This window comes from Taeniopygia guttata, chromosome Z (assembly GCF_048771995.1).
Source record: "Taeniopygia guttata chromosome Z, bTaeGut7.mat, whole genome shotgun sequence".
Classification (NCBI taxonomy): domain Eukaryota; kingdom Metazoa; phylum Chordata; class Aves; order Passeriformes; family Estrildidae; genus Taeniopygia; species Taeniopygia guttata.
Genome location: NC_133063.1, coordinates 81,533,357 through 81,554,332, shown reverse-complemented (window position 1 = coordinate 81,554,332; position 20,976 = coordinate 81,533,357). Strand labels below are relative to the sequence as shown.

The following is a 20,976-nucleotide window of genomic DNA, read 5'->3' as shown; positions in this document are numbered from 1 at the left end:
CTGCCTATAGTCAGGAAAATGGCCTTCGGTGATCGTCTTGCTGCACAAAGGACACACATGAAAACCTTCTGCAGCAAACTTTGTTTTCGTGCATCTTGTTAAAAATTTAGGTTTTTTTCATGCATTGAATCTGCAACTTCATATTTTTTTACTTTATCTAAAATATCAGGTGCATACTCTTCAGTAAGAATGTCATATATATAGTTGATGTTGCTGTATCTACAATACAAATATTAAAATATTTGTAGATCTTGCAGATCACCGAGTTAATAATTTTAAGTTAGTGAATAGTTTTGAATGTTTCTCATTCATTGAGTTGACAAACAAAAATACTGTCAGAAGTCACTGAACATATACTGATAGTAATTATCATATTCCAGAGTTTATGCTAAGGAGTTGGATACATTTTGGTATAAAAGGGAAGAAAATCAGAAATGCATTAAAGAAAATTACACCCGTTAATGATTAGAAAGCAAACAGGTGTGGCACAAACCATCCAGTGAAATGGAAAGGAAAGCCTTCCTTTTTGACTTCCATTCTAAAAATTACCTCTGCAGACCTTGTTAAGCCTTGCTTTCTGTAGTCATTGCTGTGAAAACATAAAGAGGTGGAAATGAAAAATAAAATCTGTGTGTAAGAATACTTCTGTAAGTCCCTGCTCACACATGGTCAGCAGCAAGGCCCTTGTGTGCCTTTGAATGCTGACTCCGAGGTGCTCTGCTGGTGTGGGAAGTGGAGTTGTAGAGATTTTGAAGGACTGTGTTGTATGAACTTGTCTGACCATTCAGTGTCCATCCACAAACTGCTTCAGAAACTGAGACTTGACAAATCAAATTAAAACAAACTATGGATCGTGGCTAGACGACTTGTTTGGAGGATGGAGCTTTGCACCTTGGCTGAAGGAGGTTTGCAAAATTGGTTTGTTATTGTTTGTTCGTGGCATCAATAGTGGTAGTGCCTTGTGTACTTCACTGGGCACAGTGAATGATGAACAAGGCCATCAAGGAAGTTTTTTCTGTCCGAGAGAGGGGGAAATGTGGGAAATGGATTTGTAGAAAATTCTCAAAGCCTGACAGGAGGCCCACACAGTGTGCATCCCTATGCAAACCTCGAGACCAGAAATGCTGACTTAGAAATGCCATGGAGTAGGACAGATACTGCTGAGAGAGAAATGGAGCTAAAACAAGTTTCAGAAGGTGGACTTACAAATAAAACTGGATAATTTGGAAAAACAGAGCTATGAAAGATGCATTACAGTGGGACCCACGAGGGGCAGTTTTAGACAATTGGCTTTAAGGCATCTACAGCATGGTGTGCAAAAAGCTGATGGGCCAAGAAACACTTTAGTGTTTGTAATTAGAAAATAGTAACTTCTGATTGTGATGGTGTGAATTATAACATCTGTATTGTCTCACCCTTCTCATGAGACTGAAAATGGAATAAAAGTTTTTAAAACACCTCTCAGCGGCCCCATCCCTGAGTCAGAAAAAGGTGTTGTCCAACACAAGGGGAAAAAGCAAGGAATAAAACATCTGCCTGGCTTGGTGTTTTCCTTTGCTTGAAGGATATTTGCTCATCTTGAGAAGGGCTGGGAAGAGGGGAGTCCCAGAGAGTATAAAAACTGAAAACGTGATTTGGTCAGTCAGTTGAAGGCAGAAAAGGATCACAGAGTATGTGCTGAGACAAGTCTGGTTAGTTGGACACGTGTTGTAGAAATTAAATCTTATTTTTGAGAGCTGGGCCTCAGAGATGTATTGATCCTTTCAGGTGGGGGGTGTGTATGATATAAGGCAGAAAATCTGTCTGTTTATTCCTGTGAAGCTGGAAAGCCCTGCTATAAGGGTACTGATTAATTTCCATGCTGTAATACCTGCACAGTGCCTCTCATTGGCACAATTCCAGTCTTCTCAAAGCACTTTGCTGATTTGCATCCCACAGGGGTGTGAGAGTGAGTGGAAACGCTGAGGCCAGGTAGGTTTTGTGTGTGTCTTTTCACTGGAGCTTTCTCCTGGCCCGTGGCTCAGTGCTCACTGTGCAGCTGTGTAAATCTGCTCAGGGTTGGCAGGGCCACCATGAGTTCTCCTTCGTGTTTTTTTAACCAGCATGTCCGTTCAGTGCTTATCAACAGCTGTGCAAATTGCAACAAGGCAGCATCTAATCTTAACTTCAGCCACCAGTTAGGGAAAAACAGGCAGCGTGGAAATGCTGCAGCTAGTAAAGTTTGGTGGTGCTGTTAAACTGGGAGGAACTGCTGATATACCTGATATAACAACTGCTGGCAGGAGGGGGTTATCAGTAATGACATCCTTGGCTGCATAGGCTGCAGTAAGGCTAAAAGAAATCCAGCCCTTTAGTTCTACAGGGAACAAAATCTTCCAAAGGATAATTAAATATGGAGTGGGATGGGATAACAGCTTAAGTTTGTTCATCAGAAGTCTTTAAGAAGAGATAAGGCCAGTACTTGATATGTTTGGTGAAGATGTGTTGGTATCTACCTTGCAGGTGTGTTAGACCATCTCTTGCAGTCTCTCTTTTGGCTGTGCTTGCTGCTGTTTATTTGGTTAGAAGAAACATTTAAAAAAATACAGCATGCTTGGAAATGTTTTCACCCTATTTTAATACCTAATTTCTTAATTCTTTACCCATTCAACTCCTAACAAAGCAAAGAAAAAAGAAAGTGCACCTTTGTAACCTCTTTCATGAAGGGTGTGTAAAAACCTGAGAGTCAAATTTTTTTTCTTTTTTTTTTGCAGGTTACAGGATGACAGAATTAGGATAGAAAGGATGGAAAACCTCAATTTTGAGTACAGCCATGCTTTTCAGAAGGTTACTGACTTCTATGCAAAAGAGGTGCCTGGTACTGCAGGTATGTTTGTTCAGATTTTTATGCAAAGGAAGTGCCTGACATTACAGGTCTTTCATTCCAAATATCTTTGAAGCATGCACCCTATTAGCCTTTACATTCATGCAGGCTTTTGGCCACCTGTGCTTCATTCTCTGCACAGTGGGATCTCGTGTTGAGCTTGGAGGAAAAGGAACATTATTTAAATAGAAATGAAATAGGGCTACCATTACTTTTTTTCATAGCTTGAAGGTGTGTGTTTAGACAGATTTAAATTTAAATGTACATAACAGCTGAGGGGGATTGCTCATCATCTGAAATATTTCTCAAGAGTTCACAGAATCCCAGGGTATTTGGGACTGGAAGGGCTGTCTGGGGATGATCTGGTCCATCCCCTGCCCAGCAGGTTCCCCTGGGCAGGGGCACAGGGATGTGTCCAGCTGGGGCTGGGATGCCCTCCCTGGGCAGATGTTCCAGGGCTCTGCAACAGCTTTAAGATGGTAAAAAGTCTTTGTTCTTTAGTTTGTGTAGCTAAATAAAAAGTTTGGAATGTTTTAGAATGTGTTTTTAAGGTTGGTTATTTTTTCTTATTTATAACAACATTCTTTTTTTGACTTGTTGAGCTCTGGCTAGGAAGGAGGCTGTGGTATTTTTCTTTGCCCTCTTGGGCAGTGTTTGCCTTTGATATCAAAAGTTACATATAGTTTGTTTATATTAATGTGCAAATATCTATCATCTGTGTTAGACAGTGTGCCTTTAATAGAAAAGTGTTACTATGATACTGAGACATAGAAGACAAGGAGAAGGAAAAGAAAGCTAACACACACCTAAATTCTTCTATTTTGACCCCTTAAATCTCAAAATTTTCTAAAAATTCTAAAAATCTCAAAATTCTACTTTGTGTTATTTCAAATACCACACTACTTAAACTCTTATTTATAGCTTACTATTCTTCATACAAGGTTAGCAGTTTTCCACAAACTAAAATCAAAAGCACAAATGTTTTTGACTTTGTGCTAAGGTCTCTGGACCCTTTGCCAGGGTATCAAGACAGCCAATGCAACTAAAAGGATGTCCTAAACTTGAACACTGTCAGTTTTCTCTTCTTTAGACTAAACAGGCTCAGCTCCCAGTCTCTCCTCATAAGAGATGCTCCAGATTCTTAATCATCTTTATGGCCTCCACTGGACCCTCTACAGCAGCTCCCTGTCTTTCTTGAATCTGGAGCCCATGACTGAACACAGCACTCCAGATCTGGCCTCACCTGGGCAGGGCAGAGAGGCAGGATCCCCTCCCTATCTTGTTGGCCATACTCTTCCTGATGCATCCCAGGATCCCACTGGCCCTCCTGGTCCCCAGGACACTCTGTCAGCTCATGGTCAACTTGCCATCCACCAGCACCCCGAGGTCCTTCTGCACAGAGTTGGACTCTTGTAGGTCATTCCCAATCTCTTCTGGTACTTGGGGTTATTCCTCCCCAGGCACAGGACCTGTAGTTGCCCTTGTTGAACCTCCTCAGGTTTCTCTCTGCCCTCTCAGCTCTCTCAAACACAGTGTCCCCTTGGTGAACAGTGTCCCCAGTCCCTGCTGGCCACTCCTGCTGACCTCTCCTTCTGCATGCTCGGTGGTGACCTGCAGCCCACCTGTCCCATCACCTTCCCAGGGGTGGAGATGGCTCCTGCAGTTTCCTGGGCCCTCTTTCTTGCTCTTTTTGCAGATGGGAGTAACCTTCTTGTTAACTAAGTTCTAAAGTTCTTGCAGGTGTTACCTGAGAACAGCTTTAAAAAGCTGAATCCCTGAAAAAAACTGAACTGTGTGGGGTTTTAAAAATACGAGTTTATGCTGTGGTATGTGGAGCGAGTTTTCCTGTTGCTGCAGCTGGAACAGGCACTGTAGTAGAGCACTGTGCACAAAAATGAAGATGTCAGAATTCCATTCTTAGTTTGTATATTCAGAAGTCTTGTTATGCCAACAGTTAGTAATTTTTTATGAGGAAAAACCCACAGAGTCAAATGTTTTCTGTTTCTTAATGTGTTTACACTGTTGCAATGTTCTGCATTATTTGGAACCTTGTTATTTTGGAGCCTTGCTTTATGTTGATTTATAGACATCATAAAACACTGTATCTACCTTACAGATTTCTGTTAGAATAACTTGAAAAGCAGATTATGCTTTTTCTACAATACCTTAGTAGTACACAGTGAGTTAACCACAAAATAAACATTTGACAAGAAAATTTTTTATTTTTAGGTCCTCAAAACCTATCTGTAATACTAAGCTTGGACAAGCCTGTTATTTGCTCTCTGGCAGCAGTAATTACATATCTCAAAGAATTTAATTTGGAAAAGATGCTTTACAATCCAAGGTAAGTTGCCTTATATAAATTTCCAATTCAAAGCACCAATTCTTGCAAGTTTTAGCAGACAGTGTCCCTGATTGTAATGAAAAACTTGCTAGTGATAAACATAGTCTTTGTGAAAATTACACCTTACGTTTGACTTCCTAATCAGAAGTGAAAGAATCAAGTGGTTTCTTTGAGGGAGGGGTGTTTCAGGAAAACCTTTATGCTGTATGTTTGTGTAGACATTAGTGTCAGTGATGTGAGTGAGCATGTACTGCTGCCAGGTGTTACTGAAAACAAACAAGGCGCAAAAACTGGTAGATACTAGGGAAAAAATTTAAAGTTTGTTTATATCAGCTGTTGCATCCCAACCTCAGTTTAAGTGTTTAACCAACATGTAGGGCTTTTCTGGGCAGCTAAAAAAAAAATAAATTGCTGTTGCAGCTTAGCTTTGCAGATGTCGTTGCGGTTTTCCAGCAGCGTGTAAATAATGTTTTCTTTCTGTAGCTCTGGAGGGAGGTACAGACTCTGTGTTGTAATGATCAGGCAGTACTCAGCAGGTCTGTTTCAGCTGCTGACTCTAGTTACCAGTTTTAAAGAAAACTGTTAAACACATCCTGGCTTTCTGGAAAATCCCTTGGCTGGACTCAGGGGTCAGTAGGAGTGGGGAGAAGGATCATGGCAAAGCTGTTGCTAGAGCACCACTGCTTGTGCAGAGTTACTGCAAAACACACAGACATGGATATAACCTTGTCACCTCCTAAGCAGTCCCCGTGCTTGGGTTTATTAGATATGCTGAGATGAGTGCTCAAGATTTGTGACAGGCTTATGCAGGTGGAATCAAATGAAAATGGAAAGATGTCGCTGCCAGAGCTTCTCTTATCCTGTCTTCCATGAGTATAAAATATTGCTGTCCCACCTGGCTTAGCTTTGAAAATATCATTGAGGCTTATTGAATAAAACAGCTTTATCTGTCATGGATCTGCTGCAAAATATTCTCCCAGTTGTCTCAGTATTCCTCTGTCCCATAAGTATGCAGGATTTAATAAAGTCAGTCTGGCTGCAGACTGAAAACTTAGAAATATTTCATGTCTTTTGTAGATCAATCACATGTTGTGTTGGTTTCTGAGAGTTTGAAGCCCAGTTTTGAAGGACTCCCTGCATTACCAGTTTAGATTACCAGCTGCATTTAATACTGCTTAAACACTTTCCCAGGTGTCCACCAAAATATTTGGAAATTATACATGTGTTCTGAATTTTGGGATGGATTTCTTAAGTTGCCCTTCTCTCCAAGTTGTATTTGAATGTTAACAAAAGGTTTGATGTGCTTAAGGAGCTGATGGGGAAAGAGTTCCTGTGGCATCTTCCCTGCTGATCTGTGGTGCTCCTGCACTATGGTGTGCCTCCTTATCTTTTTTGACTGCCTTTTTTTTTAAATAATGTTTTTTTTAATATGCTGGCGTAGGTGGAGAAATCTTGTAGAACTTCTGAGGAAGAAAATGAATTCCAGGGAAATGCCATTTCTTGGTCAGCTGTTGGGTCACTGCTCTCACAGTGCCCTGTGTGCAATCACACAGGAGGTGAATGTTCCTTCAGATGGAGAAAATGTGAAATCCATCTTTTATGTGGAAGTAATTCTGTAGCAGAGGACAAATATAATTATGTGAAGGGTTATGGAGCAGCAGTCAGTCACATTTCTAACAGCTGCATCCTAAAATCAAGTACATTACATACTGAAGGGAAGGAAAAGCACTAAATCTTAGCATTGGCATTTGCCTGCTGATGGTTGCTGTAATGGATGTCTGGGGATGAAATGAGCATCTGAGGGAAAAGGCAAAGAAATACTTAATAGCTGGGTGAAGTTCTGTGAAGAAATAAAATAACATTTCTTGAGATAACTTTGTGGTCAGGAGCTTGGATTCTGCTGTGTTTCTTTCTAAAGCCTTTGTGCTCCAACTACCCAATACTGAGTTCCACTTGCTGCTTGTAGTGTGTCATGTAGATCAACAGACTGAGCCAAATATTCAGGAAAACCCAACTTCAATAGTTTTTCCTAATGCCAGTGAAATGCTGTCTAAATACTGAACAGTGAAAGACTTAAGCAAATGATGACAAGCTCAATTATGTCCCTAATTAGGAAATAGAAGAGAAATAACTTCCATTGCATTGTCAGGAGCCTGAAATTCCTAGAAGAATTCAGGTCAGTGAGCACATACAGATGAGCATGAAGTGGGAGTTGTGGGTGGTTTTCAGTTTGTTAATGTGTCACAGGTCTGGATGAAGGCCTCTTTGATAGGAAGAAAAATCCATTACACCTCTGTACCTTCTTTGGACAAACACCCTTCTCCCAGCTGAAAAAAAAAATCCATTTCAGTTTAGTGGGAAGAGTCATGAGTTACCATGTGAGTCAAGGAATCCTCAGTGGTGGGGGGAAGCAGATTTTGCTCTAATATTTTAATGAAGCTTTTAAATCTACTTGTAAGATCCTAAAAAAAAGGCAAAACATTACAAAGAAATAAAGATTTCTGCTGCAGCAGGAGCCCAAGCTATGGCTAGGCTGATTTAGAGTTCCAGCAGCAAGTAAAAATAGATTTAATAATAGAATTTAATAGAATGGTACAAGTTTTTGTTAATCAGTGTGTTATAATACCTTTGCATATGGAGAGACCTTTATTAAAGGCTTTTGTCAAGAAGTTAGTACACACCTATGAGCGATTTTTAAGTACATTTGAGTACCCGGTTTTGTTTGAAAAAATGATCACTGGCATAGCTGAGGAAATGTGTTGTGTTGTATTCTAATTTTACTTCTGTGTTTTCCAGCATGTTGGATATGGAGGAGAGAGACTTTGTAGATGGTAGTTTGTAAGTTTTGAACAGTGATGGATGAACTTCAAGAAATGAAGGAAATCATACACAAAACAAAACAGGATTCATATCAGAAGTTCTAGCCCCATGGAAATGCTCACTAACGAGTTTAAACCTGGTTAATTAAATACAAAACAGTCTTGGGCTTGACATCCTTTGCTACACAGATTGTGGTAAATATCTTTGGGATGAAACCTAAAGAAAACTAGTGCTTCTGAAAAATGAAGGGACTTGGTTTTATTTCTTAAAGCTTTTAGGGGTTCCTGCATTTCTTCTTGTCTAAGTTCATTTAGTAGTTTATTCACTGCTAGAGATGTCAAAGACATAGAGCCTGGAGCTCTGTAAAAGGTAATTGAGCAAAGAAAATCTGTTGCTTTCAGGGTGCCTTGCAGCTTCACTCAGAAACATTAGAGATTTGGAAAATAAAGTAGTTGAAAGTTCCTGATCTAAATAGCATGTAATCACTTAGGCTGAGATACTGAGTATGAAATTATATGTATTATCTCCTGTGGAGGAAATAATGAACACAGCACATTAAAACCACCATTCACTGCAAGCTTTTCGAGAGGTAAAATCACAGAATGCCAGGCTGGTTGGGATCAGAAATGACTTTCAGGTTTCTCCTGTGCCATGGCAGGGACACCTTCCACCATCCCCCAGTGTCCAGCCTGGCATTGGACACTGCCAGGGATCCAGGGGCAGCCACAGGGAACAATTCCTTCATGAAACTAAATCTCTCCTACCTTAGGTTAAAGCTGTTCCCCCTTGTCCTAACTGCCTGTGTAGAAAGTTGTTCTCACTTTTTTTTATAAACCCCTTAAGTCCTGAAAAAATATCACAGATGATCCAGTTTCTCCAGTCACACGTAATAACTGAGGTCTGGGGATGTGCTTTGCTGTCCTGAAGCAGAACAGTAACCTTTCCGTACTCACCATCGTGTGGTCCTGCTCTGAAAAAGTAACTTTATGGGCAGGAGCCTCATTTTCATGACTGTTCCCTGTAAGATTCCTAAAGCTCCTGGGAGCTTGCCTTCCTCTGAGCCCAGAGATGATGTGACCCTGCCTTGCCAGGCTGTGTTGTGGACCTGCCAGCTGTTTCCACGGCTTGGGCTGTGTGCTGCTGGGGTGCTCAGGCTGCTGCAGGACTGTGCTTGGAAGCTGGGCTCACAGTGTCACCTGCAGGAGGAGTTTTGGCCTCGTGCTCCTGCCCCAGAGATTTCTGGAAGGTCGCTGGCAGCGGCACAAGGCTTGTGCCGAGACCTTTGCTGCAAAACCAGCCCTCAGTTAATAGTTACCTACAACCTCCTCCTGCCATTTGGTCTCTAAATGCCTTATAAAGAATGTGTTTTGGTTTTTTTTTTGCATTTTTATCAAGTTCTGATCCCAAACTGAAGGAAGATGAGTGGGTGGAAGCAAAACATGTTCTGTGCTGTGACATGTGGAATTGTTGGTTGGGCATATCCTGCAGTTGATCTTGGCTGTTACTCATGTACTCTAAACTCTCAATTACCACAATTAATAGCAGGGTGAAGTAACTCAGATAAAGAAAACACCTGGGTAATGCAAGACACACATAATTTATGCTGTGAAAACAACTCCAGCTTGTCTGATCTGAAAGAACTGTAAATACACTGTGAAAGAAGGGTAAATCCACTGTGCAGTGGAGCAGTGAGTTGTCTGCAGGCACTCCTGAGCAGCCCTGCTGTGAGCAGAGTGTGTTCTGTGCTAGGTGCTCGAAACCAGGCAGCACCAGAAGCAGAGAAATCCACCATCCTGAAGCTCTGGTGTGACAGGGATCCCCAGGAGCATCCTCTTGGCTTTGGAGAGGGGTGGAAGGGCTTGGCTCTCACCCAGCTGGGTTTGAGAGCAGAGGCTGGAACAGTGGCAAACTGGGAAACTGCAGTTGGTCCTGGATGCAGAAAGGTGCTTTTGGAGAAGATGGGATTTGTTGTTTCATGCAGGGAATGGGAGCCAAGCAGAAATCATTCCTAATGAATCTTTGCCAGCATCAGCAGCTGTGACTGAGGATAATAAAAAGAAGTATTGTTTTGTTGCTTACAATGTTGTGTAATTTGGAAAGTGTTGCTGGTTTTGCCTCCAGTGCTTTCTTTTGCTGGTCAACTTCCTTGGTTTCTGAAATAGCACACAAAGCAGAATAATTATGACTATGGGTACAGTTCTGAGTCAGCTGTACTTCCAAGCTGTCATTAAACTTCTTGAAGGCCCTCAGTTGAATCTGCTTTTTTTACAAATCTGTGGAAAATACTTCTAATTTGACCCATTATTTTGGAAAAAATTTGGTAGCAGGCCCAAGCACCTGCATATGACATAAATATATAAGATTAGTCTCTGAATATTTCATATTTCTGAAAGTTTTGGTGCTTTGTGTTCTTCTTTTAGTGCAGTAGCAATGCAGCTGTGTGTGTGTTTTAACAGGAAAAGGTAGAGCATTCAAGTACTTTTCCAGAGGCATTAAAATTGAAAGCACTAGAAAACTTCTTGTGAGTCAAAAAAGTCAAGTTAAACTGCTTTAAATCTTGCCCAGCAAGTGGTTCTGCTTAGTCTAGGACAGCAAAGAGTGTCCTAGATTCTGTGCAAAGGGCAGTCAGCAGGATGATTAGTCCAGACAATCATGACTTGATTTGTCAGAAGCATTTAGTGAGGACATGGCACTTCACAGTTCTGACTGCTGTGTGTATGTCTGAGACTGAAATGATGGTCAGGCCTAATATGGTTGCACAGCTAATACCATTATTTTATTAAAGGTGATTCTAATAACACAACCTTTGGGTTGGTCTCATCCAGTTCTGCTAAGGAGTCTCAAAAAGTCCAGTAATTGTGGTCATGGTTATTTTATATTGAAACAAAATAAAATGGTTTCAATCTCCTCTGTTTCTGTTTTCCTACATAATTGCACTTGCAGGCTGTTTAAATTTGCAGTAGTAATGAAAAGAAATATGTATTTTGATACAACATTTTGATGATGAGTTGTGTTAAAAATTTGTTCCATTCTTGAATTATTAGGTGTTAGTCCTGTCATTGCTAAATTGTAAACTGAATAAATTAACCACTTAGAGGAAAAGGGTTAGATAACAGGAGGGCTGGAGTTTGTTCTGAGCTTCATCAGAGTCATTGTAGGAAATGGAGAAGAGGGTCTGTAATTTTATTTTCCCAAGCTGAAAGTTAAAAGAAGTCACTAGTGTTCAGTGCTTTTATTTATTTGAAGAGATTTTAATTTCTTACTTGACTTTTAAAGATTTATTTGCAAAGCTGTTGAATTCTCTAATGTGAGAAACCTGAGAGTGTTTTAGTGTTCTGCCCATGCCCTAATTTAAGATACAACATCTGAAATTCCTCTCCCCAGCAATTTCAAACAGTTGTCCAGTGAAGCTGAATACATGACACTTAATGGGACAACAATGAAAAATCTTGAAATTTTACAGAATCAGGTAAGGACAAATGTAACTTTTTAAAATAAATGCTGAGATTTTAATGGCTGTTTGACGTACTTTTCCCAATGAAGTTCATCAGGTTTGCAAATCTGACCCATAAGTCTTAAATTATTTTAAATGGGATCAGGCTGAAGGGAGATAACATTTTCAGAAGCATAAATGAAGTTAATCTGTACTAGGTTTTAGTATGAGTTAGGAACTGTGCTGCACTTTGACTAACAAAGAACTTTCCTGAAGTTTAATTTCTTCAGCAACTGCAGTTGAGTGATGTCTGCAGTAGGGCTTGTTTTTGTGCTCCTGCTCAGAGCTTTATGCACAGACTTATTTTAACTGTTTGATTTATCCTGGTCATTTCCCAAGAAGCATTTTCTAGCTAAAGGAAAAGCATAATTAATGGAGGTTCTTCATGTAAGGCATTGTTGATGAAGGAAATAGATAATGAATGTACAGTTGCCATATCTTAAAGCCCAAACGCAATGTTTTGAATAATATGAAGACCCTTTCACTGGAAAACTGACTGCTCAGATAAAAATTAGGTTATTTTCGTTATTTCAGACTGACATGAAAACAAAAGGAAGCCTGCTCTGGGTCTTGGACCACACTAAAACTTCGTTTGGACGTCGAAGGTTGAAGAAATGGGTGACCCAGCCCCTCCTGAAACTGAGGTGAGTGGCTAACCCTCTGTTTTCTAGTTGTGGTGCTGAGTGTGCCCAGGGAGTTTGTTTATCCTGAGCACCTGAGATCCACAGCAGAGTCTGCACAGCAAATGACACAACAGCAGTGATGTGTGTTAAATTTAGGTCTAAAGGAGTTAAACTCCTTTGGTCTCAGATAAATAGTGTGTTTGGACCAAGTTAGAAATCCCTCTGCAGAAATCAGAGTGGGCACCATTCTAATTCTGTATCCCTTTTCAAACAATGGATGAGGATAAGCTCGGATTGGAGGTTGTTTTGTTCTAAACTTGCCAGTTAATGTTGGATAGCTTCCTTGCTTCACAAGTATTTACATCCCTAATGTGTTTAATTTCATCTAAAGTAGCTGTGGATGCTTTTGTTATCCCTGTGTACAACGTATTGCACAGGAGGGGGTTCCTTTTCATTAATCCAGAGAGGTGATGATTATTTGGCCACTCCAGTATTTTGACCCGTGCTTGATTTAGCAGTGCTTTAGAAATGCTGTGTTTTGTAGCAGTGTTATGCTGTTTTTCACTTGTCTCAGTTTTGAAATGGACTCCATCCTTTCTGATTTCTCTTGGCAGAGTGGATTAGAGTGTTGTGGTTGTATGTGTAGTAAATAGCAGTGTTGAGTCCTTGGGCTGCATCTGCCCACAGTTTGAGTTTTTGGATCCATTCATTTGGATATGTGTTTCCTGAGCATTGTCAGTGTAGAGTTCAGTGAAGTTGTCACTCTGTTCCCTTCAGTTTAGCGTACATGAGATCTTTTAACTTTGTTACCTTTGTAACTTTGTATTATAACTTTGTATTTTTATAATAACTTTATAATAACTTTGTATTTTCCCCCTGTTTCACTGTTGAAAATAAATTAAACAGTTTTAATGTTCATTACTTTTTGACAGGTTTAAATAGTGAGATGTACCAGTGTTTTAGCATCTTGCTGTTTCTGGTAATTTATTGTTACTTCAGAAGCAATCTTTTTTCCTTAACCAAATGTAGTATGTTAAAGCATTGTACTTCTGCTTAATTTACTTATTAGCCTTTTTCTAATAAGTTAATTTCAGTGGCCCCTTGTTTTTTGGTTTTGTTTTGTTTTTTTTTAATTCTTCTAATAATAGCTTTCATGTATCTTTCCCACTTCCAAAGACTTTTGACGTAACCATCCTAAACAGCATGGGAGCTACTCAGGGCATTGTGTCCCGAAAAGCATTCAGGTGGGATTTTGGGGCTGCTTTGTGGGGATGAATGTAAATAAATCAGTTTACTTCGCTCCCTGCCCTCGAGACCTGCCGGGTCTGTGTGTGCAGTTGTCAGCGGAGGGAGCCAGAGCACTGAGGATGGCCCTGGGCAGGACGGGGCTCCGCTGCTCCCTGGGCTGGCCTGAGTGACCGCAGCGAGTGACCGCAGCGAGTGACCACTGTGAGTGACCGCAGCAAGTGACCACAGCGAGTGACCACAGGGAGTGACCGCAGCGAGTGACCGCAGCGACTGACCGCAGCGAGTGACACAGCGAGTGACCACGGCGAGTGACCGCAGCGAGTGACCGCAGCGAGTGACCGCAGAGAGTGACCACAGCGAGTGACCGCGGCGAGTGACCACAGCGAGTGACCACGGCGAGTGACCACAGCGAGTGACCGCAGCGAGTGATCACAGCGAGTGACCACAGCGTGTGATCAACCACGGCGAGTGACCACGGCGAGTGACCACGGCGAGTGACCGCGGCGAGTGACCGCAGCGAGTGACCGCAGCGAGTGACCACGGCGAGTGACCACGGCGAGTGACCACGGCGAGTGACCACGGCAAGTGACCGCATCGAGTGACCACGGCGAGTGACCACGGCGAGTGACCACGGCGAGTGACCGCGGCGAGTGACCGCAGCGAGTGACCACAGGGAGTGACCACGGCGAGTGACCACAGCGAGTGACCACGGCGAGTGACCACGGCGAGTGACCACGGCAAGTGACCGCATCGAGTGACCACGGCGAGTGACCACGGCGAGTGACCACGGCGAGTGACCGCGGCGAGTGGCCGCAGCGAGTGACCACGGCGAGTGACCACGGCGAGTGACCGCAGCGAATGACCACAGCGAGGGACTACAGCGAGTGACCACGGCGAGTGACCACAGCAAGTGACCACAGCGAGTGACCGCAGCGAGTGACCGCAACGAGTGACCGCAGCGAGTGACCGCAGCGAGTGACCGCAGCGAGTGACCACAGCGAGTGACCGCAGCGAGTGACCACAGCGAGTGACCGCAGCGAGTGACCACAGCGAGTGACCACAGCGAGTGACCGCAGCGAGTGACCGCAGCGAGTGACCGCAGCGAGTGACCACAGCGAGTGACACAGCGAGTGACCGCAGCGAGTGACCACAGGGAGTGACCACAGCGAGTGACCACAGGGAGTGACCACGGCGAGTGACCACTGCGAGTGACCGCAGCGAGTGACCGCAGCGAGTGTCCGCGGCGAGTGACCACGGCGAGTGACCACAGAGAGTGACCACGGCGAGTGACCACAGCGAGTGACCACGGCGAGTGACCAACCACAGCGAGTGACCACGGCGAGTGACCACGGCGAGTGACCACGGCGAGTGACCACAGCGAGTGACCGCAGCGAGTGACCACAGCGAGTGACCACAGTGAGTGACCACAGTGAGTGACCATGGCGAGTGACCACGGCGAGTGACCACAGCGAGTGACCACGGCGAGTGACCACGGCGAGTGACACAGCGAGTGACCGCAGCGAGTGACCACAGTGAGTGACCATGGCGAGTGACCACAGCGAGTGACACAGCGAGTGACCGCAGCGAGTGACCACGGCGAGTGACCACTGCAGTGACCACGCCCGTGGGCAGCAGCTCAGGCACTGCTCCTCAGGGAAATGCAGCTCTTCCTCCTACCCAGCACAGCAGGCAGAATCTGTTTCCCATCACTTCAGGTCTCTTTCTAACCAATGTATTTATTTTACATCCTCCCTTGTCTCAGTGCAGAACCAGCTTCACAGGCTTTAATTCCTCCTCTTGCCCCTCTGCTCCTTCCTGCCCTGGAGAGTGAAGCTGGGCATTTTCAGGGTGCTGTGGCTGGAGGTGATGGTGCTCTGCAGTACTACTTGAAGCTAAAGAAGCCATTTTGCTCTGTGTACTTGTCCCTTTCTGACTCTCAAGTTGTAATTTTACATAGTGCATCAGGCATCTAATTGGCAATATTGTTCCCAGTAATGCACACAAATGCACTCAGAGAACATTCCATAATTGCAAGTCACCTGTGCCTCCTGGAGTGACATTCTCAGAGGAAGTAAGGCTTCTGTACTGCATCTTTTCCAGTCAGTGAGTAGGTGTATCAAGAAGTGAGAGGGTGTAATTACTGCTTTATGCCTTAGAGTTGAAAATCACTTGGGATGATGACTAAATTTCCTGTGAAGAAACCATACATTAGGGTGAATAAAGATGGAATGTGTACAGACTCATTTGGGCAAACCTGAAGATGCTCTTTAAATCATCAGTGATGCAATACATGTAGAGACAAGATGTGTACATTTGGGAGAAAAAGAAATGGCAGAAGAAAGTTTAACCAAGACGCGTGTAGTGTCCTGCCTTACTCACCTGGGAACACAGAGATAATGAGATAAGCCTCTATCAGTCTCTAGCAACTGAGCTTTTTAGGAGGAATGAGGAAGGCTGTTTTTTCTGCAGAAGTTTGGTGTTTGTGGGTTATAGAAGTGTCTTACCTCTGAAATCCAAGTTCCATCGCGTGCCTTTCTCACCTGGTGTCTTTAAGTGGAGTGGAAGAGGAGGAGATGATGGCCTGGAGCATTTGTGGGTGAGGGAAGGCTGCTGGCCTCTCTCAGGCCCATCAGGAAAGGCAGCAGGGCAGCCCAGGGGCTCAGGACAGCTCTCAGCATCCAGGGGTGAGGAATCTGAAATGCAGGGAACTCTCAGAACTTTGGGCCTGTGAGCCAAAGCTTAGAATTAAACACAGGGTTTGATCTCAGGCCTTGGAAAAGGTTTCCAAACTCAGGTGCTGGAAGGGAGCATGTGGATTTATGGTTTAAAGCAGAGACACATTAAACTAAGTACAGGGAAGGTTAGAGTTTTATAGTTTAAGATATAGAAAAAATAAAAGTAGTTACAAAGATAAACAAGAAGTTTAGACTGCAGTGCTGTACGTTTGTGTGTCATAACACAATTGGCTAAGAAAGCTCACACTGTAGCATGAGTCCATAAGGTGAAATATTTAAGGGTTGGATCAAAAACATAAATATCCTTGTTAGCACTGTTTTATTGGTCAATAACTCCTTAAAAGGTCTTGTAACTAGAGGTCTTGTGACCTGAGCCATGCAGTGGAGATGTGATCTGAACTCACCCTTCCTGCCCATGTAAAAGATAAGAAAAATAAATCCCATTATCAAAAGCAATTCAAAGATCCCATCTCGAATTCCTTCCAAAATTCCCCACAAGTGAATTATCACAGTGCAGCAGTTACAAATAATTTCTTTCCTAATGGGAAATAGATCTCAGAACCCTTGAGGCTGATGTCAAAAGCCAGTGCTTCTTCAGTCCCTACATGAGGAGGAGAAAGATAAGGTTCACATGGACCTGGCTGAGCAAACCTGGCTCTGGTTTTAATCTCTTGTTTTGTTGTTTATTTTGGATGTTGTCCCACATAGACACAGCCCTGCACATGACCTCACCTCTGCAGAATGTGTCCTTCCCTGCCTCTGTGTTACCCATGGTTAATATTGCCTCCCTCCTCCCTTCCAGACTCTCCTTTGCCTTTCTCTTCCCAGGTGACAGGAGTGCTGATTGCCCTTCTGCAGCACAAACAGGCAAATTAACACTGCCTCCTTTCCCTGGCTGGGCATTAATTTGTGTCTGTGCCTTGCTCAGCTGTTGATTCTTGCACAGTTCCTAGGAAATCTGCTTTTTGGGTATATCAAACACGCAGCTTTGTCAAAGCTGGCTGGAGCTGAACTTCTCAAAAGTTCAGCTTTTTCAGAAAGTTCATCACTTTTTCAGAAGTGATTTCTGGTGGCACAGCCAGGGAGGAGGAAGAGACCGTGCTCTGGAACTGGGGAGAACCTGGCTGCAAAAGTGCTTCCTTTGAGTTAGCAGAATTTCTAATGCAACATTTAAAAAGCTTAGGGATGTGTGTGAGATAAACTGGAAGGCTGTGTGATACGAATATACTGGTTTGCACAGTAATCTCTCTCTTTGGTGTGCTCTCTGCAAGTTTTTGAGGGTTTTAGTGTTTGAAGTAGTTTAAACAGATTGAATGACCCACAAGTGCCTGGATTGTATTTATTTAATATTCTTTTGTCTTAGATTTTTAGTGTTACGTATGACGTGCCTGCATTTATTTGTAGCCAAGATAACCTGATCCTTTTTTAGTTAAAGCTGATGTTTAAACCTCAAGAAAGGAGAAAATTGTATCTGTTTAGACAGTTGCCAAAAACATGTCAAAATTTGCTTTGTGCTTCAGAGAAACCAAGTTTTTAATCACCTCTCAAAAATTGTAATTCCACTTTTTCCCTGGGATTCCAGTATACTTTGTCCCCTTTTTCTTCCAGTTCTGGACGAGATGATGCTTTTATAATATTAAAGCCTTGTGGGATGGTATTGATAATTACTGTTTGTCTGAATATGCTTTGTCCACAGGAGCTTAGAATGACTGGCAAAGTAGCAAATTCAGAGCTGCACAGTTCAGGACTACAGACAGTTCCTTATCTTCTCCTGAAGGAGAGGAAGTGTAAATTAGCATTACTAATGCAACATGACTTGCTTGGAGGATATCTACTGGAGAACTGGGAAGAAGAGGGTCCCTTTACAGTGAGATTGGCAATGACATGGCTTTTCTAATATAAAATAATGTCTTGTTCTACATTTTCTCACTTTGAATGTATGGAGTGCTGCTTTATTTATACTTCTATACACAAAGTATAATTCTAAAGGAAAGTCTTTCAAGTTTGACTTTGTCCTTGGCTCAAAATTAAAATATGAGGGTGGTAAAACAAACTGTCGAAATGTCCTTGTCCCATCTTATTTTGGACTTAAACTGGTTCCTATTTGATGCCATCTTCATCCAGAGCAGGACTAGAAGATTTTTTTTCCCCAGCAGTAATTTCTGAATATAATCCACTGATCCTACAGCAGAGCTAAATTTTCCTCCTAAGAATAACAATTTTATAGAATCAGTGCCAGTATAAAATGCACAAATGCAGGTTACAGCATATGCCTGAGATCTCAAAATTGTTGTAGGAAAGAAAAAGATTGCAGCATCATCACATGTATTGATTCATTTTTGCTTAGCTATGTTTTGGTCCCTTTGCTGTGTCTAATTCCTTATAAATGGAGCAATCAGGCATTCATTCATGTTGGCTAAAGTAGCTAATTGTTCCCTTTTTAGGCACAAATAGCTGAAATACGTTGTATATGAGCATAAAGAAAAGTGTTTGATTGCCATTTGCATTTTTTGGACGTTCTTTTAACAGATGTGAAGCTAAAGCTTAGGGTGCTTGTGCACTGCTGCTCAGTATTTGAGATCCATTCAGGGAGATTGTCCTCTCCTGTTGGACCTCTCTGGAGAGGCATGAGGCAGCAGGAGTTTTGGGAGTAAAATATGTAAAAAACAAGTGAACAGCTCCAGAAGGATGCTTAATATTTTTAGGTTTCACTTAAATTTCACTGCACTATTTATGATATAAATACTCTTGTTTGTGCTGTTTCATTGGTGCTAATGGATAAAATTCCAGCGGTCACACCAAAATTTAACAAATTCATCCCATAACTGAGACAGCTTCTAGCTCAGCCAGCATTGAGGTGAAAAGGCAGAGGTAAGGGTGACATCCCAGCCTTGAGGGAAAGTCAGTGCCAGACTTCATCCCCCTGGTCCCCAGGGCTTTATCTGCTTGTCCTGTGAAGGACATCCTGAGTTTATGGACTGCAAGATGGTAATTCTACCGGGGCTGTGGGCTTTGGAGGCATTAATAGCCTGTTGTGGAAAGGAGTGGTCTAAAGCAGGGGACACTCTGTACCATTTAGCATTAATCAGCTCATCCAAAGTCTTCTAGTCTTCTAGTCAGCTGTGGTCTGAGGGGAGGTCAGAAAAAGCCCCATAATACATAAATTAGTAATTTAAATGATACATTTTCATTCTTTACAATGCTGCAGTTAGGAGGCTTTGATCTAGATACCGTAGTCCGTGGGAAGCAGTGTTTGTTGTGTCATACCCTTAATTATGTTTTTTTAAGGGGTTGAATTCCTGTGAGTGACAGGTCTGCACAGCACTGTTGTCCTAGAATGGATTTAATAAAAAAATCTTAACTGTATACACCATTCTTGAGTTGTGTCCTTAGCATGATGAATAAATCCATACTGTGTGCATTTAGCATAAGTTAAGAGATTTCTGATAAACTTACATTCCTTTACCTTGTATTTAAATAATAATACCTTACATGAATGAAAATGTCCTTAGTTCTTGTATAGCAGTTATGTTACCACTTTCACTCGGCTTTGAATGTAAAGATATGTTATCACATCTAAAAATGTTGGGTTTTTTTTGCTGCAGGAGAGACCAGCAGATCTCTGTTGCCACACCAGCAGCCAGCAATCCTGTTTAGGCTGCTCAGATGTTAATTCAGTGCAGTGCTTTTGTGTCTGCAGCCTTCTGCTTTGTCAAAATAATTTTTAGTTTGGGATTCAAACATCTTCTTCGCGTTTTCTAATTTTCTGTATTGTTCACTATTTGGCAGCAGAATAATGCAGGGGAGTATCTCATTATTTCACTTCAAGTAGTTCTTTTAAATGACTGCAATAACAATTCTGCAGTTAGATTTTGTTATGTTTAAATACACTGAAAAGTGATTTTAGTATTGTATTAATGATGCTATTCTTAGATGGGAGGGTATGGCAGAAGTAAGAGTATTGCTTTTAGTCAACTGAATTATGTTACATTATTCCACAGAAGATTGCTTGGAAAATTGGATAAAGCTCAGATTGCTGTCATGGTTTATACAGATGAGAAAGGACAGGCTAATATTGCACCTAAATGCAGCATGAAGTAGTAGCCAGTTTAGCTGGCTGTTGAGTTTCTTTGCATAAAGTTAGACCCAGGTTTTCTGGTGGTGGAATTCTTTTCCAGACCATGCAGAGATTGGCTGCCCCAAACTGCACAGAGCAGGACAAATTCCTTCAGAGATGGCTTAGCAACTGATCAGTGCAATACATATATTTATACATTGGCATTCAGTAAAATGTTTGTTACTTTAAATATTTATATATTAAATATCTAAATATTTGATGTTTAAAAACATACGTTGAAATTCATCATGTCTTTTTATGGTATCTCACCCCAGTCCTTCCTTCCTGATGGGTATATGGTGTTTTAGACAATTCTTTGCTGTACTTTCTGAATTTTGAAATAGGAATCCCACTCGGTTTTCTTTACAGGTGGAAAAAAACGGGTCATCTGGTACTGAATGCCATTTTCCTGGCCCTTTCTTATTTGTGGGATTAAAGCAGAAAAACTGTATGGACGCTTAGTTCTAGATTACTGGAGCTCTGGTAACACAGCCATATGTGAGGATGATTAAAGTGCAGATTAAGCTTTGCAGGGAGGAGTTTTTCAAATATCTGCACCTATTTTACGTATTACTGCCAGTTGCCAGTTAGCCACATAGTAATAGTTCTGTTTAAATTAAGTAACGGAGTTCTGCTGCTTACAGTGCTTTTAAATAATGAAAAATGAAGGTTTTTATCTTCTTTAAGGTGCATATTTGTCTGATTTAACAGCTCAGTACTCTCTCACGTGGAG

At 42.1% G+C, this 20,976-nt stretch overlaps 1 protein-coding gene across 4 annotated transcripts in view; it reads left to right on the top strand.

Annotated features, from left to right (window-relative positions):
* The window catches only part of MSH3 (mutS homolog 3), a 92,714-nt gene that overhangs the window by 30,793 nt on the left and 40,945 nt on the right, over nt 1-20,976 (top strand). For all 4 annotated transcript variants that reach the window (XM_072921719.1, XM_072921718.1, XM_072921721.1 and 1 more), the window contains exons 9-12: nt 2,754-2,866; nt 5,093-5,207; nt 11,412-11,496; nt 12,055-12,164. In XM_072921719.1, coding sequence (XP_072777820.1) covers nt 2,754-2,866; nt 5,093-5,207; nt 11,412-11,496; nt 12,055-12,164 — 423 coding nt within the window. The remainder of the gene's footprint in view (nt 1-2,753; nt 2,867-5,092; nt 5,208-11,411; nt 11,497-12,054; nt 12,165-20,976) is intronic.